Source organism: Notothenia coriiceps, unplaced genomic scaffold (genome assembly GCF_000735185.1).
Source record: "Notothenia coriiceps isolate Sejong01 unplaced genomic scaffold, NC01 NC01_scaffold00020999, whole genome shotgun sequence".
Lineage (NCBI taxonomy): Eukaryota > Metazoa > Chordata > Actinopteri > Perciformes > Nototheniidae > Notothenia > Notothenia coriiceps.
In genome coordinates, this window is record NW_011353700.1 from 37,013 (window position 1) to 64,480 (window position 27,468).

The window sequence follows — 27,468 nt, forward strand, 5'->3', positions numbered from 1 at the left end:
ATGATAATAATTAATTGAATAATGGTCATTTTATTTAAAGAATGTCCGGCTTATACTAATGCTTTAAAAACTAGAAGGACTAGCTCTATATTTAAAAAGCCAATGGAGACTTTTCCTTCCATAACTGACATTATAAGTTGATAATTAATGAGTTAAAAGGGAAAATATTCAACAGATTAAATCACGTCTTGAGAAACTACAACTGACAGCCGCACACTACCGTTTTTAATGAGCATAAGTCTGTGGAGCATTTTAACTTTTTCCACCCCTGACAGTTTAAATCTGATGTTCTCTGGCCACTGCAGAGGGCTTTTATCATCAGCGTACATTGTCTTATTTTTGTATGTCTGACTTAATGTTCACTACTGTTTCTAATTTATGTCAGGTTATGAATTTATGTTGTTGAAATGAAATTGTCCAATTTGGTAAGAAACTGTCTGTTCTCCAGCCTGTTTTTTCCTTTAAATGGAATGCAGGTTTCCAATTGACGCAAAGCAGCTCTTAGACGTATCCTATTGGTACACAAAGGCCTACCCATGCACATCCAGAGCTATGATCCCTCCACAGGGCTCCAGGAATTAGATGTTGTATCAGCTTTTCTTTTCCCTGACACCACAGAGGAAAGCTTTGGCAAAAACCTATCAGTCTCCAAGCACTGGAAGCATCCAAGGTTTCTATCGTATTAGAGGTCATTTTCTTGATCTTGTTTTGTTTTATTACATTGCAGATTTAATTGGAATTTTCTATAACTATTTTTTTGTCAAAATGCCTTTAAGCACAACTCCAAAAATGTTACTTAAAGCTTGAATTATTTCTATAACCTATGAGATTCAAGAAAGTGGGGTTAGAGTCTCTGTTTTATACCATATCATTATTCTGCTGTTATGAATTGTTTTGTTTTTTAAGATCACCCAGAGCAACATACTGAAAACATTGTTGTTGTTAGTTTTTTTAATCACTACAAATAACATTGTGTCTTTAGTGTGTAACAGTCCAAATCTCCCTTCCCCAATTAAAGTGAATTAGCTGTCGACATAGAGGGAAGGTGGGTGTGATAGGGAGGAGATGGTGGACATCACGCCGTGAGAAATTATGGGTTGTTCACCCCTCATACCAGCCTCTATGAGCGCGCGCGGATATGAAAATTACGCCATCGGAAGATAATTATGTAACTCGGTCTCTTAACAACCGGCTGCAAACGGTTCATACCCAGAGCAGTTTGACTGACAGGCTCTCTGCATGCCTCTATATAAGAGGAGGGAAGTGGATGCTCTAGTCACTGTTGTGCCTTTAGTCCTGCAGACTGTGGATGTTTAGAACCAACGTGGACTTAACCCTTTTTACGCACGAGGTCTACAGGAGTTACCACTTCTTATTCCTTTTGTCATCGGCTTTTTCATTTGACTTTTGTCGGATATCTGACGGACTGAAACATAACGTCTGCCTTCGTCAGGTAAGTTAAATGGACGGCACTTTTGTCGTTTAACTTTATTAAGTGGATTGATGGTTTACAGTCAAGGGGCAGTTGAACAGCGCTAAGTAATTCATTAGGCTACTTGTTGGGTGAAAACACTTTAAGGAAAGTTAAAGAGTTTCCAGATGCTGTAAATGGTAGATTACAGTTAAATATCCGGGATTTTGTTTATACTATTGTATCTATTTCACTATTTTTTTAAATATTCACTGAGAGGCTCAAAGGCAAACCCAACATTTCAAATGGACCCAAGGTGTCGCCACAAAAACCATAAAAACGAATAACAATATCAAAATATTTCTGTTTCTTTTGAAGGAGATATGATACTCAGGAGGTGTCTCTTCTTGCTGCTCTTATCATTTAATTTCCTCCACGCTTTACCTCAAGGTAAGTGGAACAATTGTAACTGTGACTGCAATGCTGACTTTCAATAGGAAGTTATTATTATGATGTTGTTTAAGTTATGACCTAACTCAATGCTAGTAAAACTAACTTAAGGTGCAACCCTACATTCCAGTGACGTTTTTAAGATTATTTGAATAGTTTTCAATGTTTATGCCTTATGCCATTTTCTCTTATTTTCAAGACAGTATTTTATCAATAAGTATTATCTTTCCATAAACAGTCCCTATGCATTTATTTTTGGTCTAACTTGTAGATGGTGAGCAGGAGGATGAGACCTTATTCGACTTGTTTGAAATCACCCACATTTCTCGCAAGACCCTGGGGGCCAAACAGTTTCGGGGCCAAGACTCAGAAGCCCCAGCTTTCCGCTTTATCCGCTTCGACCACCTGCCCCCAGTGAGCCCCCCCATACTAAAACAAATACTACGTCAGATTCAAAACAATGAGGGCTTTGTGTTTGTGGCTAGCATCCGCCAAGACCGCGCCTCAAGGGGCACCCTGATTGGTTTGGAGACCTCTGATGGCAGGCGGCAGTTTGAGATTGTGTCCAACGGACGTGCCAACACTCTGGACCTGGTGTACTGGGTGGACGGCTCCCAGAACGTGGTTTCGTTTGAGGATGTGGACCTTTCTGACTCACAGTGGAAGAATATCACACTTCATGTTCATGGTGAAAATGCAAACCTCTTTGTTGGCTGCAGCCTGGTAGACAGCTTCATCCTGGATGAGCCTTTCTACGAGCACCTGCAGGCTGAGGGAAGCCTCATGTATGTTGCCAAGGGATCCACCCGGGAGAACCACTTCAGGGTAAGACTTTGGCTTATTTGCTGCTAGGATTTCCTAGCATCTGGAAACTTAATTCTTACTTCAGTCTTTTTGTGACTTTTCTGGCTGGATTGCAGAAGTTTAACGGCCCGAGAATATTGTGTTACCTTTCATAAATTACAAGAAACTGTGGTCTTAACAAAGCCTGTAATAAAAGCTCATTTTAAACAACAGTTTCCAGAAGAAGAGACATGCATATTCCCTCTTTAAAGTGTGGCAGAGTGGCTCAATGTTGCCTTGGTCTTCTTGTCTGTAAAAGACTCCAGATTTAGACTCTAAATTACCCCTGTCTGTAAAATTGAGGGTGACAAGGTCAAGAGAGAAAGTGTTTCTCTTTTCCCAATGCAAGCTTGAACAGTAGTAAGTGGCTATTGAAAAGGGACATATGTAATTCCTAAAATATGCCAAAATAAGCAATAGAGACACATATTTTCTTTCCAAACAGGGCCTCCTGCAGAATGTGCGTTTTATCTTTGACACCACAGTGGAAGACATCCTGCTGAGCAGAGACTGCGAAGTCCTCAAACAAGGTAAGAGTGGATTTTTTGGGTTGTTTTCTTTAGTTTAAACCACTGTCATCCAAAAGTTCCTGCCAAACTCATGCAGTGAGAACCATTTCTATTTGTGAGGTTTTCATAAGCCAAATGATGAGTCAAAAATAATTATATTTCCTAAGTGTTTGAAGCCCAATACCTTGCAGATGTGATCGGGAAACTCTTTCACATGCAATCCTCCAGAGCATGGTATCTGTGTTTTGTTAAGCATAAACGAAAGCAACTTGCCAGACAAAACAGTTTAGCAAACTCAGAGCCTCTCTTTGTTCAAATGTAGCTTTTTTTTCTTTTTCTTTCTAAAGTGGATCAAGAAAGTTGCAGCTTTGATATGCGGCAGGATCTCCCACTATTACTTTGTGTTTACAGAAACAACAGTGTCGATGCAGTGGCTTGATGTCGATCAGTGTGTGTGGTGAAAAAAAGGAGATACAGATGCTCACATTTATTTCCATTGGCATTGGACTTGGGATAATGCCTGAGAAAGAAAAGAGAAAGTGAATGCTATACTGCAGAGCAGGGTGCTTCCATTTCCAGCTGCACACACACAAACACACATACACACAATGAAGTCATGAATTGGCTGATTAGGTAGCTTTTCTCAGCTGAAGCTTTGCTCGCATGAGGAACAGTACCTCATGATCATCACACACAGAGAGACTGTAACAAAAAAGGATACAGATATCCCAGTTAATATGTACATAATCATCATTTTCAACAAAGCTAAAGGGTCCCAAGAGCTGGAAACAGTGTCTTTAGTTTGCTGTGACAAAGCAAATCAATATGTGGTCGGCATGTTTGTGCGTGACAGAGCTGTTGCATTTTAGATGCCACAAGCTGTGTTGAAAGAGTTTTTGTTTTTTAACAAAAGTCACCAAGGCTTGGAAGTTTTCTGCATACTGGCTGGTACCAGTCAAGGTTCTGCCCTGGCAGCAATTCTAATGCCAAAAGTCACATAACCCACACTCATAAAAACTGTCATGTTGGACATTAATGGGCAGTATTAAAACTACACAAGCTCTCGCCCTTTTTTTTGATATTCTTTCCTCGATCTACCTTGAGGAAAAAAATAAAATGTCTATCAGGGAGAGAAGAATGTTTAAATGCTTTCACAGACAAGCTTGCGCACGTTCACACACACACACAGCGTGAAGCCCTCCTGAGATTTGAATGAATCTACCAGACTGAAAGGGAAAGAAAACATAGCACTGGCTACAGTGGGACATCATTGAGCAATTTGGACGACTACTTGATTTAGAGTCCCCTGGTCTGCTATTAATCTTCGGCAATTTACATTGTAAGATCCAAACCAGTTGCAGATATGTGCTGTGCTTTGGCTGACTGACAGGCATTCCATGGAGCTTTGATATGTGTCTTGTGTGTTTGTTTTCAGCATCACACAGCAATAAAGCTCCTCGCTGAAGATGAAGTGGTTTGAGATACAAATTAGGAAAATAAATTAAGGGAGTTTAAAAGACAGATACTCATAATTTCATATGGTTTAGTGTATTCCCACCCCACAAAAGATTCCCTGTTTTCTCTGTGATTTGTATTTTCGCCTATCAGATTTGCAGATTGTCTGCTTCAACTCGAGGGATTTCACACACTTTGGAGATGAGGGTATTTCTAGTGCCTGTGCTACGGATCAGCTGTAAGAAAAAGACCCTGAGCTTCACAGGCTGCTTGTAAACCCATCTGTGTGGTCACTTGGTCTGTTAAGTTCATATAGGAAATGTCCACTTCTATAAATGGTCCATAGGATTTATAACGGTGTGGTTTCTCCTCACTTCTCGAATACCAATATTTTCAATCCCCTCCCACAGCCAACCCTTGCTGTCATCTCTGGTGGACAGATTTACCGTCAGTGTTTCAGACAGATCCATTTGTCAAATCAAACCCACGCTGAGTGAACATCTGTTTTGGAGAACAAAACCAAACATTGTAATTACTGCATTGTTGTGATCTTTTTACCGGATACAAACAAAACGGAAATCACTCCGTTCCCTAAACAAAGTCCTTGTGTTTCAATCATCAGACCCCTCAAGTGTGTTTCCCATCACCAATGTTTGTCCTTCATTTGTATCTTCGTTGTCTTGATGTCTCTATTTTGCCCCCTCCAGATGATGCCAATATTGTGAGCGAGAGCACAGAAATTGTAGATGTGAGTCCTTCCATCACCACAAACATTATCGGTCAGAAGACAGACGATGTGGGCGCAGATATGTGCGAGCGCTCCTGCGAGGAACTTAGCACCATGTTCCAGGAGCTCAATGGCCTGCGAGTTGTCGTCAGCAACCTTATTGATGGCTTGCAAAAAGTGGTAAGTAGTAAAAGTGACATAGTGTAAATCATTGTGTTTGTGTTAGACAAGCTACTGCCTGTTTCCCTCTGCTTTACATGCCAATTTCAGTGCTGAATGGGAAAATCATTCAAATCTGTTTTTGTGTGAGGAAGGAAAATTTCACTAAATAATTGACATTTTAGGGAAACAAATTATACAATCCTCGCTGTGGTAGCCAGGAAGTAAGAAGTTTGAATTAGGTTACTAGGTTACCTCCATTGGTTTGAAAGCAAACAGAAAGTAGCTGCAGGACTGTTTATAGAGTGGCCTGTGGTGGCTGAACCCGTGTGACTCCTGCTATCTGTAGCGTTAGTCAGAAAGATTTTATGACATGTTACATGTGGATATAGGAAGTGTTCCCCTGGCAGCGATGGGTTCCAGTCTAATGTCTGGCTGTGTTTAAACAGCCCATGTGTTTCCTCTGGGAGTCTCCCAGCAATAAGAGAGTCCAAGCATGAACCTTGGGAGAAAGAAAAATGTGGCTGGGATGAGAAGGGTCCCTGAGGCTCTTCCAGATCGAGTGGTGTCTTAGATTCTAGTGCTGCACGCTGCTGCCTCCTTTTTCCAACGGGAGGATGCTCACACACACCTTTGGCAATAGTTTATCGACTGACAGCTCCCAAGTGTTCAGGAGTCCAGCCAGAGATCCCCTGGTCTCCAACTAGGCTGGAGGTTACAATACGGACAACTAAGCAGCACATTTAATGTGCTGTTTTCCTTGAAACATAGAGAAATAAAGACATGTAGTTTGCCATTTTGAGTAATGCAAATCACATTTTGAGTTAAACATTTTCTCATTAATAATAATAATAATAAAATGTAGTAACTTTTTCGTGTAGATTACCTCTTTGGGTTATTACATTTTTTTTATTTCTGGTCTTTGAGCTTTGTTTCCCTATTGAGGCCATCTTAAAGAAAGATGTCTCATAATCATATGAAGTTGTCGACCTGAACTCTGATTATGAACTGGAGAGGAATACATGTTGGAGGAATAGGTTAATTAAAAGGGCTACATGCTGCTACATCAGAATCAGAATTAGAATCGGTTGTATTACCAAGTAGGTTGATACATACGAGGAATTAGCTTTGGTGTATATAGTGCATACAAAAACACAGAAAGAAGAATATGTAGCACAAAAAAAATAGGACTGTTGGAAAGGGCATGGAAACATGGAAAGTGATGTTCATGCTTTAACTGGTTTTCAACACAAGTGATGTGTTAAACTCTTTAAGTGAGAAACACTATTTTTACTGGGACATTATGCACTATTACCCTTTCCACCTGGTGAAAAGTAACCTCACATGTGCTCTCATGATGGAATCAGCTTTTCAGCAGGTGTATGCCTCTTTATGGAATGCAGCATACCTCTGTCATGAGTGTGCCCTAATCGTTTATGACTGATCTCCTCTCTGACTGCAAATATGTCTGTCTTTGTATGTTAAGACAGAGGAGAACACAGTCATGAAGGAGGCCCTTGGGAAGATGAAGAAGCCAAAAGAGAAAAACATGTGCTGGCAGGATGGCCGCCTCTTCGATGATAAGGAAGACTGGGTTGTAGACAGCTGCACCAAATGTACCTGCCAGGTAGTGCCAAGTCATGTGGAAATATGGACAGATTCACCGTGGATGTCAATGATCCTGATATATGTATTTCATTCATTCATGGCAGGAGTCCAAAATTGTGTGTCACCAAATCACATGCCCCCCAGTGGCCTGTGCCAGCCCGTCATTTATCGACGGAGAGTGCTGCCCAGTGTGTTTGCGTAAGTAATCAGATCCTCCCAGTATATAAACACAATTAAGTTTTATGCGTGAATGCTATTTGAAATTAATGGTTCAATATGGCGTAAAAACAATAGTCCACACATATAAAGTTTGACCACAATAGTGTTGCAGCCAGTTGGTTTATATGAGCGACCCACATATTTATGGGACAAAATACAAGTCACTCAGTGTGGCTGCTGTGGGATTTTCAGATGACGTCATGCGATAAACAGGCTGACATAAATAATAAAAACAATGCAGTCATGATCCTTTGATGGTCATTTTGTAGTTCTGTTTAAACATCGAGGAGAGGGGGAGTGTTTGCGAAAGAAAGTTGACTTTGTGCTTTTGCTTGTTCCAGCGATAGACAGTGAGGATGGCTGGTCTCCCTGGTCAGAGTGGACGGAGTGCACAGTCACCTGCGGGATAGGAACTCAGCAGAGGGGTCGGTCATGTGATGCAACCAGCAACCCCTGCAGCGGATCTTCTATTCAGACCCGCAAGTGTAGCCTGAGCAGATGCGACAGCCGTGGTAAGGACGTTGTTGAAACTCTTCTGCCACTCAGTTCTCATTTAAACACTTGAGATGTATTAGCAACCTAAAGTGCAGTAGTGTTACTTGATCAAAGTATGCTACCTTTGCCCAAATCAATATTAATACAAATAACAGTATGTGATGTGGGAGGGGGAAATATGCTGGAACTGTGAAAACATACTGCACTATTTCACTTTTTTCCCTATTTTTCTTTTTGTATTTACTATTCACTATTTACTTGCACTATATTTTTCTGTTTATCTGTTTTATTGTGTTGCACTGTTGGAGGAGCCTGTGACCTAGGACTTTCATCGTCATAACTACACTGTAGCTATGTTCGTATGACCAATAAAAGCCTTGAACCTTGAACATATTATGATAGGATCCCTAAAAGTGCAAAATACCAATTGAACGCCTCTGTTTCTTTTTCAATCTGTCGAAAAAGGATCCAGTGAATCCCAGTTAAGCCCTGGAGCTCATGATATGGTTACTGGGTGTAGCCACTCAAATTAAATTCCAAATAAATCACTGAGTGTTCCACAGCGCTGTGACTCACCACTGCTTGCAAAAATAATTAATATTAATTAATTTGATCATTAAATGGACAGTACTACATGAAAGTGGAAGCCCAAACATACGGCTTTTCATAAATTGTAGGATTTGCATGTGTTATTACTTGCAGCTTACATTACACTGCATCTGTGTGAGTAACTGAAACAGTCTAACCACTGGAGGTAAGTTTACCCACAATGACATAAATACTGGCGCAGGCATCATAGAACATCTTTGAAAGTGAGCCATCGTCGCCAGCATCACATATTGTTTACTTAAAGAAAATGTGGTGGCCATTTTCTTTGCTTTCTGCAAATTATACACGTCTGTAACTATTTGACTGAGTGGAAATCTAGAGGATAATATGTGACATGTGTTTTGTTGATCTCTGAATGAGATGTTTGATGTTTGATACCCAGTTCGTCAGGACGGAGGGTGGAGTTTGTGGTCCCCATGGTCGTCCTGCTCAGTGACCTGTGGAGAAGGACAGATCACCAGGATACGACACTGCAACGCTCCCATGCCACAACTGGGGGGTACAGAGTGTGAGGGGAATGGGAGAGAGACTCAGCGCTGCACTGCAGAGCCCTGTCCCAGTGAGTGTTTCAGCCTGTTAACTCAAAAGCAGCATCTCCATTACAGCAGCATCCGTGTGAAAGAACCAGACTTTTCTTGACCCTTTTGGCTCCCCCGAGGCAACGTTCCCCCTGTGTTGTGGACTGGATTCCTGTCTGTCGTTCAGAAAATGTTGACTCAAATCAGCTCTGTATGTTTTCTCTTGTAGTATTAAGTTCCACGCTTCAGACTCTCTGGCTGCTTTTTTATAAAGAAAATGGCGAAAATATGTGTAGAATGAAATACTTGATGGCAAAAAAATGCACTCCTTATCATATATTTCCTTATCTTTTTAGTTGATGGTGGTTGGGGTCCTTGGTCTCCATGGGCAACCTGTTCTTCAACATGCGGAGGAGGGATCAAAAGTCGGGCGCGTGTGTGCAATAGTCCTCAACCTCAGTATGGTGGCAAGAAATGTATCGGGGAGGCTGAGGACAGTGACAGCTGTAACAAAAAACCCTGTCCTGTTGGTGAGCAGCGGTCATCTACATTAGCCACGCCATCTTTTTGCTCTAGGGATGTCAATTTCTGTCATTTATTATTTTACTGACTTACTATACCTGCTTAACACCACCATGTTTGCTAATTGTGCTGCTAAGCTAAGTTAACATGCTAACACAGTAAACGTTCATGCTGTACAGGGTGATCATTATACATGCTAAACACCACCATATTAGTATGCTTTGCAACTGTCATTCATTATGCACTCTTTAGCTTTAAGCTAAAAGCAACACTGGCCTAAGTAGCATAGCTAACATGTCTGTAGACTGTTGAACTTGTCTTGATACTTTAAGATTATATTTCTGACAGATAACATGAAAAAAAAAAGTTAAAGTATTTCTTGCAGAGTAGCTAAAGCACTGTGTTTGAAAGAAATGTTGTTAAATGTATTTTTTAACTTAAAGGTGGGGCAGGTAATTCTGGAGAAACCAGCTCGAGTGCGCTAGAATTTGAAAATACACAGCCGGAAAAAATCTGCCACTCCCTTACAGAGCCCCTCCTCCAACACACGAACACGCACATGACCAATGAGGGCACGAGATAAGTTTGTGCACAGATGGAAGGCTGATAGGCAGGTAGGCCTTCCAGTTATTTTAGCCGGGCCGGCTAAAATGATTGGTCGTGCTTTTTACAGTACTACGGCTTCCACAGATGAATTTTTTGAATGGATTTTTTGTCAAAGCACTTAAGATATTCATTGCTATCGGGATGTTAAGAGCATCTCATGGAATATAACAAAAAGTTTATCTCGAGCCGGTTTCTCAAACTTACCTACCCCACCTTTAAGTATCGATATTAAATAAATTATAAGTATCAATTTGAGTTAAAATCTCATTTTAAAGTCTAATCATTTGGAGGCACACTATTCAGATATATCCAACAATGTTTAATTCAATATCCCTTGTTTGTGCCCATCTAAATGTTTTGCAGATGGCTGTCTGTCTAACCCTTGTTTTGGGGGAGTGGATTGCAACAGCTCTCCAGATGGATCCTGGGAGTGTGGCCCATGCCCTGCTGGTTTCCGTGGAAATGGTACCCACTGTGAAGATATCAATGAAGTAAAAACTCCTGTTTTCCTCATGTGCATGAACCAGACATGTATTTAATACTTCCTTCATGTAATTATTTGTCTGAATTTCACTGATTCTTTTCATTCCCCTCTTACAGTGCGACATGGTCTCTGATGTTTGTTACAAAGGGAGTGGAATGCAGCGCTGCGTCAACACCAACCCAGGTTTTCACTGCCTGCCCTGTCCGAAGCGCTACAAGGGCACCCAGCCTTTTGGTATGGGTGTGGAGGCTGCAAAGAAGAACAAACAAGTGAGTGAATGTTATTCACATTCAGTTCCAATAACAAACTATTGATTGGATGCTATTCAAACAGGGATAGCATTTGAAGTGAGAACAAAATGAAGTAAAGAGAAGAAACATGTGGGCCTTTAGCTCCAGGCTAGGTTTTCAAAAGCAGCTGTGTGGATTTTTGTATGTCGGATCCAAATTCATGAATGATAGAAGAAGAACTTTGTGTGATTTACAAGCCTAGTTTTTTCTCTGAGGGTGTTCATACTTCGTTGGAAGGGAAGCCACTCCAGCTTGACCCAGTATCAGCGGGCAGAAGGAGCAGGAGGACATTTGGGAAACTTAAGAACAAACATATGTTACACATTTCTGTTACCTTAACTGCAAGATCAGAGGTAGATTGAAACTGTATTTGTTACTGTAGATGCTGAACAGATCAGTGCTTTTATTAAAGCAAAACAATGGGAAGCTGTTCTTGACTTTGGCTCCCCTCACTAGACCTTCAAAACAAGTTAGATTCCACCGCTGTCATAGCTGCTAAGTTTTGAGCGGCATTACGAGTAATACGACATGTCATAAAAGTCACACTAATTACTTGATTGGAACACCCTTTTCTTCTCCTTTGTGATCATTGTATTCATAAACTCCTGAGCTACTCTGACTGACCCTTGCATAAATCCCTCTTGGACCATTATGTTCGTCTTTGGCCTTTGCAGCTGCTTGTCTTGGATATGATGCCCCAATGTTGTTAATCGATTTGGGAAAACAGGAATTGTCTCATTGCTTGGATTAAGGGGGTTCCATTTCACGGTTTTGATCAAAGGCCTGTCCTGCTGTCACTCTCTGCTCTATGAGCTCATGGAGTGGCATCCAGACTGCCTTCATGCTCATCCTCTGGTAATGAGTGGCAGCTGTGAATACCTTGTGCTGCAATAAAGCGGCAACAGTGGGTCATAGTGGGATGGATAATGCATTAAATGGGATTTCATAAAATCAACTGTGCCCAGAAAAGCCACGCACTGTGGCCAAAATCTCTCCTTTAGATTCAGATAAGCCCTTTCTTTGAAGTAGCTTCCAAAAAGAAACCTTAAGGAAGTAGTAGTAAGATAAGTACTCTTGACTTCAACATGTCATTGATAACCTGCCGTGTTTTTCTTCAGCTGTGTGAGCCAGAGAACCCATGCAAGGACAAAACCCACAACTGTCACAAATATGCCGAATGCATCTACATCAGCCACTTCAGTGACCCTATGTACAAGTGTGAGTGCAGGACTGGTTACGCTGGAGACGGCTTCATTTGTGGAGAAGACTCAGATTTGGATGGCTGGCCCAATCAGAACCTTGTGTGTGGTGCCAACGCCACCTATCACTGCAAGAAGGTATGTTCTTGTACTTCATTACCTTACTTGGTGTAGCCATTGCTGCAGTTATTATAAATTATGGTATCTGTGTCTTATTATTTGTAGGATAACTGCCCTAGCCTTCCCAACTCTGGACAAGAAGACTTTGACAAAGACGGTCAAGGAGATGCTTGTGACAAGGATGACGACAATGATGGAATTCTCGACGAAAGGGTACAAGAGTTTTTGGCACATTTTCTATTAACACATTCATGATAATAAAAGTATTCCCTAACAACTACTGTTATTTCCCCCACAGGACAACTGCCCCTTACTTTACAATCCTCGCCAGTTTGACTTTGACAAGGATGAAGTTGGCGACCGCTGCGACAATTGTCCTTATGAGCACAACCCTGCTCAAATAGACACCGACCACAACGGAGAAGGGGACGCCTGTGCAATAGACATTGATGGAGATGGTAAAATAGCCAAACTTTAATAGATCAAATCAGTCCATCTAAGGCAGCCTATTATTATATTTGTACCTTAAATTCTCAATAAAACTTCCCTTTTTCCTCAGAAATTCTGAATGAGGCCGACAACTGTCCCTATGTGTACAATACTGAACAGAAGGACACTGACATGGATGGAGTTGGTGACCAGTGTGACAACTGTCCATTGTTACACAACCCCGACCAGGTGACATACCATACTGCATGATAATGGCACGTTACAGTAAGTGTAGGAAGTGTTAACCTCTGTCTGTTTTCATCCAACAGACCGACGTGGACAACGACTTGGTTGGAGATCAGTGTGACAATAACCAGGACATCGATGAGGACGGCCATCAGAACAACCTGGACAACTGTCCCTATGTGGCCAACGCCAACCAGGTGGACCATGACAAGGACGGCAAAGGAGACGCATGTGACTATGATGATGATGATGATGGTATACCTGACGACAAGGACAACTGCAGACTGACACCCAACGAAGATCAGGTGGACTCTGATGGTGAGGATTTAACATTTAAAGTGTTAAAGGGGAGACATCTCCGCTGCCAATATCTCCATATGAAGCAACTCATATTGTCTTCCTTACGGGGACAATAAAGTATATCGTATCGTATCGTATAACTCAAAATATTCAAGATTGATTAATAGCACTTCAGGTCATCGGAAAATGTAGATTTTGTGGTTAACTGCCTCTTTAAAATGTTCCCCGACTTAAGTTACCTACAGCCATATTATTTTGCTGCGTACTATTTTAAGACTAGGGAACTTCATCAACTTATTTGTTGCTTACTTAAACAATATTTAATTAAAACTGACATCAAGATACATTTTGACATAAAGGGGTTAGCAGTTTATTGACAAAATAATCTCAACTCAAGGTCTCCTTAGTGGAAGTTGAAGCTTCAGCTGCACTCAGACTTTCACTCATTACTCTCTGACTCCATCACATTTAACTCAGCCTGCCGTCCCACAGATGTTTTCACAGTCAGCAATTAGCTCAATTGCAGCAGGTGTGAAATATGGTGGCTGTGGAAAAAGTCAACGGTCGGCTTGGCACAATTGATGTCATTCTGCATGACTTCAGTGAGCCGCCCAGCAGGGCACACGCCAGGCTGTGAAGTTTTTATTTCCCTCAGGCTTTGCTAGTGATTATTCCACAGTGCCCAATTTAAGCAGGGTTACCTGGAGTTTGTACAGCTGTCTGTAACCGAAAACAGACCGCGAAGGAGGAAGGCCCCGGACACTGACGCTTTCACAGCTCGTCAGATAGTGTTTATTTGATAGGATCGTTTTGGCCCATGTGCAATAACAAAGCTGATGACAGAAAGCAGCTAGCTACTTCCACACTGTGGCCTTCATTAGCCTCTGGTGTCCTTTCCACTGTTTGGTCCTGGCCTTTAATAGACTCATATGTCAGTGGAAGTTATTCCAAGTATCAGTGGAAGTTGTCACAGCATGAACAGATGGCTGATTTGCCTTATTAGACTTGGCCTAGGTATTAAAGTCAGATTCCTGGGAGGAATCGTTTTTTCCCCCATTCATTTTTATATTGACTTGGAGGAGCTGCTTAGTACTCAGAGAAGAGGGAATTTTGTTATGATACTCACATGCTGCCATAGAGATTTTCCCATCTCTGGAGAAATAGGAAAAAATGTCATATAAATCTCACATGTCTACATTTAATTGGGTCAAACTAATTTATTTGATCTCTTTTTCTTGAGCAGGCGATGGGAGAGGAGATGCCTGCAAAGATGACTTTGACAACGACAGTATTCCAGATATTCTTGATGTGTGTCCGGAGAACAATGCCATCAGTATCACAGACTTCAGAAAGTTCCAGATGGTCCACTTGGATCCTAAGGGAACCACTCAAATCGATCCCAACTGGGTGGTCAGACATCAGGGCAAAGAGCTGGTCCAGACTGCCAACTCTGACCCAGGCATCGCAGTCGGTGAGCCGCTTGCATATTTTTACTCCATTAGTTTATGCTCTTTGAACCTCTGTTTGACTTCACAGCTGTAATATTTGGCACGTTTCTGTCACACCATCACAGGTTTTGATGAGTTCAGTGCTGTGGACTTCAGCGGAACGATGTACGTGAACACGGACAGAGATGATGACTATGCAGGTTTTGTGTTCGGCTACCAGTCGAGTGGGCGCTTCTATGTCGTGATGTGGAAGCAGATCACGCAGACTTACTGGGAGGACAAGCCCTCGAAGGCCTTCGGCATCTCCGGTGTTTCACTCAAAGTGGTCAACTCCACCACTGGCACAGGAGAAAACCTCAGGAATGCTTTGTGGCACACGGGCAACACTGCTGGACAGGTGGGCTTCATGCTTGATGATCTTTAGTTTATTTTAAAGGTCCCCTATTATACTCTTTTTCAACAGTATATTATAGGTCTCAGATATATACAAAACATGTCTCTGAAGTGTTTGGCTCGAAATACCAAACAGGTCATGCATTGTAGCATCCCATAAAACCCTGTGTTTCAGCCCTAAATGGAAATGAACAGCCAAACCCCACGCCCATTTACAAAGGGTTTTTTTTTTTTTTAAACACAAGGGTGCCCTAGGAGGACGATTCAGGTGATAATGGTGGTCGGGGGGGGGGGGCGGGGTACCTTGGTTGGTTATTGGCTAATGGTTACACAAGCAAAAAAATCGTTATGAAATCACAAAGTTGCCCAAATCTGATCAGCTCATTTTCAGACAGGTTTTTATATAAATGGATCCGGACAAAAAGAGAGAGAATCTTTTTTCATGAAACTTTTGAATGTCTTTACACAGAGGGGACACATATTTATGTATAAAATACACGAGACGTGGATTTTGCATAATAGGTGACCTCAAAAGGGTGAAGCTGTATTAAATGCTGTTAACTATTTGACATAGGTGCGGACTCTGTGGCATGACCCCAAAAACATTGGCTGGAAGGATTACACCGCCTACAGGTGGCATCTCATCCACAGGCCAAAGACTGGTTTTATAAGGTAAGAAACAAAGTTGACCATAAAAGGAATATTGTATTATGTAATAATATGTATTATTGTATTGTATTCTGTTAAAAATCTCTCTAATGCAGTTTGTTGGAAATACTGTCCACTAGTAATCATTGTAATCTCAACTCATTAAGAAGTTAATGTCTGACCTGTATTCTGCAGGGTTGTGGTCTATGAAGGTAAACAGATCATGGCTGACTCAGGACCAGTTTATGACAAGACGTTTGCCGGAGGAAGGTTAGGCTTGTTTGTCTTCTCACAAGAACTGGTGTTCTTCTCCGACCTCAAGTATGATTGCAGAGGTTAGTACAAATGCTTTGATTACTTTAAAGTTCTAACTATAAACAGTTCTGTTTTGTTATAGAAATAATGACGTGTGTATATATGTGCGTGCATGTATAATGGCACATTTCAAAAACAGCAACTCGGAAAAACATTATATGACACTTTAACTTGTCTGCTTAGCCTCAGGAGCCAGGTTAAAGCATCACGGGATACATATTCCAAAAACTTCCCAAACATTTGACCATAGTTCATTTAGCTAAAAGTATTTTAAAAAGCAAAGTAAAAGCTTGTCAAAGTAAAAGCAATATTTGTACCATATGTAGAAACCAATATAGCTTTTCTGCAACATAAATGATTCGCAATTGTATGAATTCATATCCCAAGAATGACTGATTTTGTTTCAACTGTTAGATCAAAATAGTTTGTAATGAATAGCATTGAAGGGTTCACAATTAAATTAAATCTGGTTTGAACTGATTCATAATTATTAATACCTTGTAAAAAAATTAACTATTTTATGGGCTTGGGAAGTAAAACATTGCTGTCACTGGGGCAGGAGAAGTTATTCTTCTAACAAACACAGACATACAAACAGACATAGTATTTAGCTAGGTAACACTTCAAATATAAATACTGTCTTATTATGGATTTGACTAAAATAAATGTAGTGTTTAGTGCTGTAAGTTTATTTAACCATCATTTAAATTCTGTGGACAACACTTAGGTGTTTATTGTACAAATAGTTGTTGAAGGGTTTAGTCTGGGGATTTATGTGTGTGAGGTGTGTACTGTATGTATTTGTATGTAAGTGGACACGCAAATGTTCCAAATACGTCAACCTGTATACACCTCAAAGATCAGACACTGTGGGAGAAAACCCTCTCCATCTGTAAATGATTCTGGGTAAAGTATTTAAACCTTCAACATCTTTTTCAAACCTCAGATGAGTCGGAGTGGCCAACAGTGTTCACAAGGTAACAATGAGAGGGCTTACGTGTTGTGTGTTGGCTGAAATTGAATGGTCACGCTATGTTCCTGCCTGTCAGCTTGCCTATGTACAATGCCCCAGATGCATTGTGAAAGACCTTGCGTGTTGGTGCAAGGATCTTCTGTTGAGTGCTAAACACTGGAAAAATGAGCCCGCAGCCTTTTCACAATCACAGCCACAGATATTAAAGTCACGCTTTTATTTTTGACGCACACAGTGCACATGTTGTTGCTGCTCCCTGGTACTTTGACTGTGTGAACCTCCTTGAGTGTCCCAGTTTTGTTTAGTAATGGAAGCTGTTTTCTCAATCTTTCCACAGATAACTGAATCAAGTCTGATAGAAAAAAACGTCAGGAGGCAAAAGACAAGAATTCCTCAAAGTAAACATCACGTCATCGCCAAATCCATTGCAGCGTGAATGAGACTTTCCATACTTCTCCATGCTTTGCCTTGAACCGGGGAAAGCATGGCTGTTGACTTGTACATTTCTGAATCTGGGAAAGAAGAACTGGTGGGATTGGACACGTTTTTTTGTGGTTGAAAAAAAGCAGATTATCTAATTATACCTATGTCTACATTTAATAGGGTTTATTGTACAACCACTTACACGCTGTTAATGCTTTCCTTCAGTTTGTAATAACTTGTGACTCTGCCATTTTCTATCTTTAATACATTTTTGTCTGTTTGGTGTTACGAGGCTCATTCATGGCTAATCAAACAGTTTATACAAACATAAACTGTAACCAAAGCATAACATTCCTATTTATCCATTCTTTTCATCCTGAATGTTTTTTCTTCTCACAGAAAATGATTTAAATAAGCCATTTTAGTAAATGCCAAAGATGTTTATACTAAGTCTGTATTATATTTCCTTTTTGTAAATTATTTATGCTCTGCTTGTTTTGTTTGTTGGCATTTTTTGCTAGAGTTTGTAAATAATTATTTATTTGTTTACACTGACAAAACGCATAATTGAATATCACAATCACAAGATAACACCAAATAGTATTGCAAGATTTGTAGTATTGTCATGCATTTCCTTCACTTGTTAGTTTTTCAAATGTTTCACATCAACTGTAGCATAAGGCTTTGGAGAGGATAAACATCAGCTGCATTTCAGTAATCACACACATGCTGTGTTTATGTGTTTGATATTCGCTGCCAGAGGAAGTTCATTCTGGTTACACGTGTGTTTCAAAAAGCTACTGTTTGTTTTCTTGGCTGTACAGGAAGGGCTTCGTCGTCCTCAGTGATATATTTCTTTTGTACACGTGGAACATTTTTCAGTACTCCTACACGTCTATAGGAACTTAAAATAGTCCATCTTCAAAAAATGGCACGGTAGCTTTTCCTCTACGATATTGAAACACAATATGTCATACTAAAAAAAGACAGCACATCCCGGTTTCAGTGGAATGGTATTGAAATGAAATGCAGTTTAATTGCCTGATTCCTAAGTACTGCCTGAGAGACATTTCACATATAACAGCTGAGAGTCATGAAAGATATTCTATACAAATGCCTTTTTCATTTTTATGTTAGTCACAAATCTCACTTATGAATGTTTTGAAGCTTTACAAGTGTTGTTGGAAATGGAATCCAGATGAAGGTCTCTAAAAACAAAGTTTGACTGTGTAGTGTGTACAGCCGTGTTGTTGTAAGTCTGTGTAACAGCCGTGCCCTTCCACATTTGGGTTCCTTCTTGTTCATTTTGTTGAGAGTTTGCAATGCACAAAATGTTAATGTTTTTTTTGTATACTTGTGTTGTTAGATATACATTTTCTACAAACTTCAGTGTAAGAGTGTTCTGTTTTCATAAATAAATCTCTTGTACACCATTTTGTTGAGGATTGCAAATTATTCTATTATGATTACTCACATAATAAAGACATATTGCTGCTTACCCAACATTAAACATACAGTATAAAATAAAGCTGGACACAGTTTAAAGGATACGGCTGGTTTTCATTTAAAAAAATGTATTGTCAACAAATCCATAAAAAAGACCAAATCCAACACTTTGTTTAGGACTTCCCTAAGTATTTTGTCAGCAGAGGTCTTTGAGATAATGTACCCAGGGTTTTCTGAATTGACAGTTGAAAGAGATAATTTGTCTGTTTGTTTTTTTGTTGCATCAGTCCATCTGTCTCAGTGCGGAAACTAGTGGACGGAATGATGGAAATGATCGAGAAGCCAGGAAAAAAATGCGTTATTGAGGAAAACTGGGAGTCCAAAGCTTGCTCTTGTAGCTCTGTGGGAGAGATATTTAGATTGAGGCTCTAGGAATTGTCCATGTGGCACACACCAAAGTCGGGCTGGTCTGAAGCCCAGAGCACGTTCCAGGGTGGTTCACACACTGTGCCAGAGGATGTCAATGTAGGACACACTAAACCAGCCTTTTCTGCTGAGGTAAGGATTCAACAACAGTAAAGCACTTATAAAGGAGAAAGCACACTGGTTGCAATTGACTAATAGAGCATCAAGCAATCTTCACTTTCACTCGTGGTGGATCTGAAAGCAAGAATGCAACGTGAGCGTGTTCTTGGAGGTAACCTTTGGATATTGAGCTTGGTGATAAGAACTGTATTTAATCATTTTAGCCTTTATCTCTCTTGTCACTCTTCTCTTTCCAAGGACATGCCTTGGGATAGCTTTTTCTCCCAGTATGATAAGGCAGGCCCAAACATGTGTCTTAGATATTACCATAAAACAACCTGTTCAGTAGAGAATAATAGGGAAGTTTGACCCTGCCAGCGACAGGACTTGTAGTATAACTTTGATTAGAATCAGAATCAGAAATCTTTTATATGTCCTGCAACGAGGAAATGTACATGATTACAACAGCAGATCATTTTAAAATGGCTAAGTATGCACCTGTTATTAATTACACAGTAAGTAAAAAACTTCAACAAAATAGCAGATATGTACACCATGGTAAAAAAAAAAGATGAAGCAGTATATTTGTTTTTAAGAAAAGTGACGAAAAACTAATAGGAAATAATAAAATTAATGAAATTGCAGCAGGATATACTGCTCTTGTATGTATATTGCACAAAGTATTATATTTTCAGACAATTTTAGTGTACATCAGAGCAGAGGTGGGAAGTAGTGGAATACAAAATACTTTGTTACTTTACTTAAGTACATTTTTCTGGTATCAGTACTTTACTCCACTTCTTGTTTTTCTGACGACTTTTTACTTTTACTTCTTACACTTTCAAAACAGGTTTGTTAGTTTAGTTTTAATCTGCATTTCATTACATTTATTAGAGCACTTTTCCGATTGGTCAAAGTGCTTTACATGACATTATTACACATATCAGACATGTAAAAGTGAGTACAGCGAATTAAGGTGAAGTGTCTTGCCCAAGGACACAAAGTAGTGGGTACTTTTTACTTTAGTGCATTTCGAAGCCCACACTTCTTTATTTTTCCTTGAGTAAAGAAGTTCAGTCAGTACTTCTACTTTTACCAGAGTATTTTTAAACACGAGTATCTGTACTTCTACTTGGGTAAAGGATGTGTGTACTTTTGCCATATCTGCATCAGATGTATTCCAGGCTCTTAGAAGGGGTTAAGTATCAGGGACAGGGGGAGAGGACTTCAGAGTGTGTTTGGGCAGAGGCTGTGTCACTAGGGTGTCTCAGAAAATGTCAATTCTCCAGCCGTAACTGCCTGTAAATCTTCAGTGTCAGACATCAGTTTGAACCACTTCCATAAAGTTGGCTGATTTACAAAACGTTTTTAAAGACTCTCTGTGAATAGGTTTCTCTTTCAAAATAGCACTATAACCATGTGCCGAAACCACAGCTATGCATTAACAGAAACATGCTTTTCATCAAAAAGCAACAGTGGCTTTGACTCCCGGGACGATTTGTTCTGCTTCCCAAAATCAAAAGTAAAATCAACATTTAGTGTTCCCACTGGCTCCTTTAGGTTGCTGCTGAACAAAGTGCCTAAGATGCTGCCAAGGGCAAGTGTGCTAGCAAAGAAGTGGGTCTGTCACTTGAAATAAAGTAAGTCATTTGTTTCAAGGCATGAGTTCTGCCAGTCACTGGAAAACGACCCATGGTCCTTCTCTCTGCCAACCTCGGGGGTGCACACTCATTGCTCCCAGAATGCCGAGGTGCCAGAAGAGCTGATGTCCTGCAGCACAGGGGCTCCAAGCTGTCTGCATGGACCCAGCCCTTTGACATTACTCATGGCTTTGAGATGCTTTACTTCAGATGCTTTAAATGACTGACATCAGAGAGTGGTAGAGCAGTCAAAAAAATAGAGAATTTTCAAGTGGAAAAGAGAAAGTTTTCCCATGCAGCAGTAATTACACGTTTGCACATTTGCTCAAATACAGGCTCACTCTTGAGGGAAACAATACGAAACTCCAGTTTTCACAGAAAGTATGTTTCCAAAAAACGTCCAGGGTGTCAGAGCGAGGCTTGTTTCCACTTAGGTTTTGATGGCACCGGTGTGAAACTGGGAACAGATGCATCGGGTCTCATTAAATCAGGTTGTGAAGTCTTGGCCTTGCAGTAACCTTGCACAAAAACAAAGCCAGACAGTGCCGATAGGTGCAGGCTCTGATTTATCGGACTTGAAAAAATAAACTCGGATCAAATACAGCCTTCATATCTTTTGGAAAGTTGGGTCAATCAAGATAGTCCTTACTTTCCTTTGCTTTGAGATAAATCACATGTCTTGTGTTTCAAATGGTGTATCCAAGAATGCAAGAATCCATGAAATAGTTATATTTGGGAAGCTTTGTTGGCTGTGCATGGTGATTCTGGGGCTAAATCAACACAACAGGAGGTAATGTGTCACCAAAGAAGCTTTAATATTGGGCCTGACCAACTATTTCTATTTCTTAATAGGCCCTTAAATCCTACTAAAGACATCCACTATCCAGGTCACAGAGAGGTAAAACTGAACAATTTGGAATGGAAAAAGAATCTGACATCACTTGGTTTGCCATGCACAGCCTAACACGGCGTGTTTCAAATGCAAAAGTTTGTGACAGACTGAAAAAGTGCAGCTGCAGACCAGAGAGGCCATGCTCAGTGATGGCTGCAGGGGGCATGTAGAAGAGTGTCAGAGCTGTTGGCACATAAACACTTTTCAGACTGTCCAAACATCATGTTACACTTCACCTGAAACATCAACGCCAAACCTGCATCCTGCTGAATCGTCACAAAACATAAATCAATATTGAATTTAACCGAACACACTAGTTAGCACTTATAATCAGTGTACGATATGATTGCATGTTTCAAGTTTCTTTTAATGTATTTGTCAACAATTGTATTTTTTTTCTATTAATTATTGTAACTGGTGTTTACAGTTAATGAATGCTTTATGGCACAGTGTTATTTATTAGCACGATTAAAAACATGGACAAATTCTTACATTTATTACAAATCATTCACATGTGGTTTAACACAGCTTTTAAATGTTTTCATAAACTCATGAAGACATGAAAAGTTTTAAGGTTAATTGTTGACTGTTAAAATAATAGCACATTTGATTATCTCAATGTCGACTTACTAAACATTTTTTTCAGTTTTCAGCTTCATCTCACGGCATAAGTGGATAACATCTGCTCGCAGGAAGTATTTATAATACAAATTAATCATAATGTAAAATATCTAAAGTGTAACTACTTTGTATTTCATATTCGTGGTTTTCAAGATTACATCTTTTTGTATACTGTCATGTTCGGTATCTCTTCATACACCAAGAACATGGTGAGTTTATAACACTTATTATAACCTTTTTTTAATAAGATATACAAACAAAAATCCAACAGTAAACACATTGACCCTTATCTTATAAAGAAAACAAATCAAAGTTTCAAAAGCTCATTTACATGACAAATGCACATTACCAATAAGTAAATCATTATATCCGGTTAAACCTACAAGTTGTATTCAACTAACTTAGTGAACCTGAGGGATCATCACGGAAGGAGATGAAGGCAGAACTGCATCTGCTCTTTAGAAGCATGACTACAATGCTACAAGCTCCCCTCCCTTTTTTCACCAGTGGAAACAAGCGATCACCATATCCTTTTACATCTCTGATGGCTTTTTCAGCCATGTTGCGCTCTGCTGTAATGGAACATACCCTCGTGAAAATACACATGGCAAGCTGTTTGAAGATATCAGCCATTCTCTCCATTCTTTCTTTATTTGTCACTTTCCCATTACAGAACTGCTGAAGAATCCAAGCTTTCCACTCTTTGTGCCAAATATTTGTAGAGAAGCAAATTAAATATCTTACATTTTGCATTATTCTTTTTATCTAAAACCTAGATCTGTGGTTGTCTTGTTTGCTTTGATTTCATCTTACAATTGCAAAGAAAATTATTTATATTTGGCGTATATAAGCGTTGCAATCTTATTCTGAAGGAACGTTTTTTATTTAAATATGGCTGAATTTCAATGATACCTTTTACAGTAAGGAAATTAGGCATTATTGATTTTGAGGGCGGGTCTGCTGCTTCTGCATACGTTCTATAACCATCATTTCAGCGCTGAAAGAAATGCAAAATAAAAACGTCTGGGACTTTAAAGGTAGGCTAGGTAATTCACTTCAGAAACACTTTTTGTTATATTCCATGGAATGCTCTTAACATCCCAATAGCAGTGAATAAATGAAATGCTTTGACAATAAAATATATACAAATATTTCATCTGTGGAAGCCGTGGCGCGCTAAAAAGCAAGTCCAGTTATCTGCCTCGGCCCGCGGCAGATAACTGGATGTCCTACCTGCCTGTCAGCCTTCCATCTCGTGCACAAACTTATCTCGTGCCCTCATTGGTCATTTGCATGTTTGTATGTGTTGGAGGAGGGGCTCTGTAAGGAAGTCTGAAGGAAGGGGCAGATTTTTTTCGGTTGTGTACTTTCAAATTCTAGCGCACTCGAGCTGGTTTCTCCATTCATACCCTACCTTTAATCAGTTTGGCCTTTAAGTGATAAGAACCCAGACAGCCATTAAACTGACCTTATCTTTTTCCATGTGTCCTCAACAGACTTGCATTTGCTATGCCAACACTTCAGCTTACTGTGTGTTGATTAATTGAGTAAGAAAATGTAGGAAATTGTTGCATTTCTCAACATGGTCTTTGTCTGCTCGAATTCTTCGCACAGGCTCACCAACATTGGTCAATAAAAGATTGGAAACATTTTTCCTGGTCTGATGAGTCTCGATTTCTGCTGCGACATTCATGGATCAGGATCAGAATTTGTCGTAAACAACATGAATCCTGCCTTGTCTCAGCGGTTCAGGCTGGTGGTGGTGGTGTCATGGCGTGGGGGATATTTTCTTGGCATACTTAGTACCAATCGAGCATAGTTTAAACTCCAGCCTGCCTGAGTATAGTTTCTGACCATGTCCATCCTTACATGACAACAGTGTGACATGACACTGAGTTCACTGTACTCAAATGGCCTCCACAGTCACCAGATCTAAATCCTATAGAGCACCTTATGGATGTGGTGGAACGAGAGATTCGCATCATGGATCTGCAGGCAACCAATCTGCAGCAACTTCGTGATGCTATCATGTCAATATGGACATTACAGATATATATATACTCCCACTTCTATCAGAGGGTTGTTGACTGCACATGTTCAGAAGCTGTTGGCATGTCTTAAACAATGTCAGAATGTGTGCGATGATAAAGCTGTTTGGAAAAAACATGAAGGTCTTGTTATGCTTGTCGGAGCAGTTGAAATGGCACTGTTGACTTCAGTCATTATGTCATAAAACTGACAGAAATCTACGGGGCACTTTATCTGGTATTATTATTAAGTATTAACCTTGTTCACTGCCGCATGTATCACATTCTACACAGACACGATGAGAATGAAATATTACAAGTATAATTCCTTTTGAATTACACTAAAATCACAAACTACCTCTCACATTGACTATGGTTCTGCACATATGACCTCATGTTGAATCACGTACTCATTCCTTAGCATTCAAATCCCCATTGTGACATCTGTCAGGAGGCTGGAGTAAAGGTTGAATAAGAGGACTTGTGATGGCCAAACCACGAAGCATCCTAATCTTCTTCACCGTGGCGATGGCATTACATCAAATACTTCACTCAGGCCAATGCTTTTTGGCAGCTGGGTCAGGACTCATGCGAGGGCCCCAGAGTGCCGCAGAGCAGGTGTCTCCAGAAAGCCCCCCCGGTGTTTCCCTGACAGTCGGACGTGTCAGGGGGCCACAGGTATTCTGCCTGAGGAGCGAAGTCCTGGGGGAAACAGACAGTGTATACATCAGGATCTCATTACTGGCTGCACATACACACTGTGTCATACATTTAAGGCCCAGGGCTATGTTGTCACTTTTTCTGATGAGAACTTTTTTCCTATATGTCCTACATGCATGCATTCAGAAAATCTGAGCACATTATCTCCTTTCATGACATTCCACCATGCAGTCATTCAAAAAGGACTTAATCAGATTTAGCGCCTTCTTTACTAAAGCCTGCTCAAAACTTAAATGAATGCAGCAGGTCAGAGTTCTTCCTGATTTATTCAGACCATTTGCACTAATGTAGTCGGTCACATTTTTCCAGCCAGAATAATAACAGATTTAGCTGACTGTGCTGTCTGCTCAAATCATTTGCCTCAGGCTTGTTGTGCAGCTGCATTTTGAGTTCCAAACATGGCTATAATCTCTCCCTCAATCTTTTGAAGCAGATTTTGCTGCTGTTACTGAGTTGGACATTGTACGAAACTGAATATATTCATTTTTATTTTTATATTCGGGATTGTGGGAAACGGAATTTTGATCCCTCTGTCTGTACACACAAACTGAAAGATTGACAATAAAGTTGCCTTTGACTTTGTTTTATGAGGAACATAGGCTAAACATCTCACATTGAAACCCACATAGTTAGCTATTAGCTTAACGAGTTGTGTGGAGGGGTTGAATGAGTGTTCATTTGTTTTGGGGTAAAAAAGAATCACAGCAAGTCACAGCCTACTGACGCACTAATAGCTCATGAATCACACTTATGCAGTGATTTTACTTAATCCTCGGTGCATTCTTTATTCAGCATGCTCATCCAAATTGCCCCTGTGTTGCTCGGCCAAAAGTATACTTCTTCCTGGCTGAGAGCTGTTGGCTTTGTCCCCTGCTTCAACCTGATGACAAAAAAAACTTCAGCTGCTGCCACTGTTTTTTTAAAAGAGAAACTGATAAATTTCCAGGAACAAGCATTTGTGAGTGACAATTGGTCCCGGACTTCTTAGGGGGTAAAATATTTTTGCTAGTCTAGAGCGGATGTTTTGGTGCCGAGTGTGCAAACTTTCCCACACCGAAGAAAGTTGCAGTCCAGCTTGATTACATCTGGACTTTAGTTTGATCTAGCAAGGAAGCTTTTTTAAATTATTTTTTATAGCCTCTCTGCTTGATTTACTGGTGGACGATAAATAAGAGTAGGGGGGATGTCATGCAACAAATGTCCGGAGCTGCACTCCAACTCACGCCATTACTCTTATATGGTATCAAATTGCCTGCTGTACCAGGGCAACTTTAACAGAAACACATAACTCACTTAATGAAAGCTGACATTTCTTGGAAAGGGGTAACTTCTTGTGGTGAGGTGCCCCCCACCCACATCTTTGAATCCAGTAACCTCATATCAACGGCACTTTTCCACTAAAGAGCCAGGGAAATGTAAATGAGACACTCTCCTCCCTGGCTACCCACATTGGTCGGAGGCTCACTGATGGTTAGTCATTTCTGTTCAACAACCAATTCCAAGATGTATGTTTGCACTGTGATTTACATTTTCCATTTAGCGCATGCTCGCATGTACTTGCCTCTTGCACAGTGGGCTATGTCCTGCAGTGGTTCAGCTGATACAGTTCTTTTAAGACAGATATTAAATGGTTATTTCAGTTTATATTTATCATGCAATTATTCATTAATTCCTTAACCCATGTCTCATAACATAATGGTTAAAGTCCCCCACCTCCTATGAGACTCAAAGCTGATGTGGGATATTTTAAAAGATAAATAACGTCAGAAATGCAGAATGCAAATGCTCTATCTCATTTCAAACATCATCTCAAGCGTCATTTGTTATATCAGATTTACTGCTCTGTTTTCTCTGCAAACATGAGGGCCCTTAAAGCCAAATTAGATAACATACTGTGATTTAAGGCTCGAGCTAACTGCATAAACATAACCTTTGATACGCTGTAGCTGTGAGCTGAGTACAAGGCAGCAACATTTGGTTTATTTTGTTTGTTTATTTCATTTATTGTCAGACTTACTTTTGAACTTTCTTTTTTATATGACTGTCTTTCTTTTTTGGGATGCTGTTTATAAAAAGAAACATTATTTCATAATAAAACTAGTGCCAGGTTAAAGATCCTTTGACATGTTACATCTTCTAAAGCAGGGGTGGGGAACCTTTTTTGTCTCAAGGGCCATTTCAATTTTTAAAATATCCTC

General features: G+C 40.1%; 2 protein-coding genes across 3 annotated transcripts in view; one reads left to right on the top strand and one right to left on the bottom strand.

Moving 5' to 3' along the window:
* The first annotated feature begins 1,225 nt into the window (after positions 1-1,225).
* On the top strand, positions 1,226-18,832 carry thbs2a (thrombospondin 2a). 2 transcript variants are annotated; one of them, XM_010779948.1, is made up of 23 exons: positions 1,226-1,453; positions 1,790-1,861; positions 2,133-2,686; positions 3,150-3,234; positions 5,376-5,575; positions 7,041-7,181; positions 7,267-7,360; positions 7,723-7,893; positions 8,868-9,044; positions 9,360-9,533; positions 10,495-10,622; positions 10,732-10,884; positions 12,024-12,242; positions 12,330-12,437; positions 12,523-12,682; positions 12,784-12,902; positions 12,983-13,217; positions 14,443-14,670; positions 14,773-15,044; positions 15,615-15,712; positions 15,884-16,023; positions 16,950-16,980; positions 17,314-18,832. In XM_010779948.1, the coding sequence occupies exons 2-23, from the start codon at positions 1,795-1,797 to the stop codon at positions 17,315-17,317; spliced, it is 3,558 nt and encodes a 1,185-aa protein (XP_010778250.1). In that variant the 5' UTR covers positions 1,226-1,453; positions 1,790-1,794; the 3' UTR covers positions 17,318-18,832. The 2 variants fall into 2 exon arrangements, with proteins under 2 accessions (XP_010778250.1, XP_010778251.1); XM_010779949.1 differs by lacking the exon at positions 16,950-16,980.
* Positions 18,833-25,129: 6,297 nt separating this feature from the next.
* The window catches only part of LOC104953036 (1-acyl-sn-glycerol-3-phosphate acyltransferase delta), a 7,704-nt gene continuing 5,365 nt past the window's right edge, over positions 25,130-27,468 (bottom strand). The window contains exon 8 of the mRNA XM_010779955.1: positions 25,130-25,252. Within this exon, the coding sequence (XP_010778257.1) occupies positions 25,130-25,252 (123 nt within the window). The remainder of the gene's footprint in view (positions 25,253-27,468) is intronic.

What these genes read in the sequence shown, in the direction of transcription:
- thbs2a (XM_010779948.1), top strand. Translation starts at nt 1,795, where the DNA reads ATGATACTCAGGAGGTGTCTCTTCTTGCTGCTCTTATCATTTAATTTC. An exon ending in TTGATGGCTTGCAAAAAGTG is followed by an intron (nt 5,576 to 7,040) that starts GTAAGTAGTAAA and finishes TTGTATGTTAAG; the next exon opens with ACAGAGGAGAACACAGTCAT. An exon ending in CCTCAAGTATGATTGCAGAG is followed by an intron (nt 16,024 to 16,949) that starts GTTAGTACAAAT and finishes TTCAAACCTCAG; the next exon opens with ATGAGTCGGAGTGGCCAACA.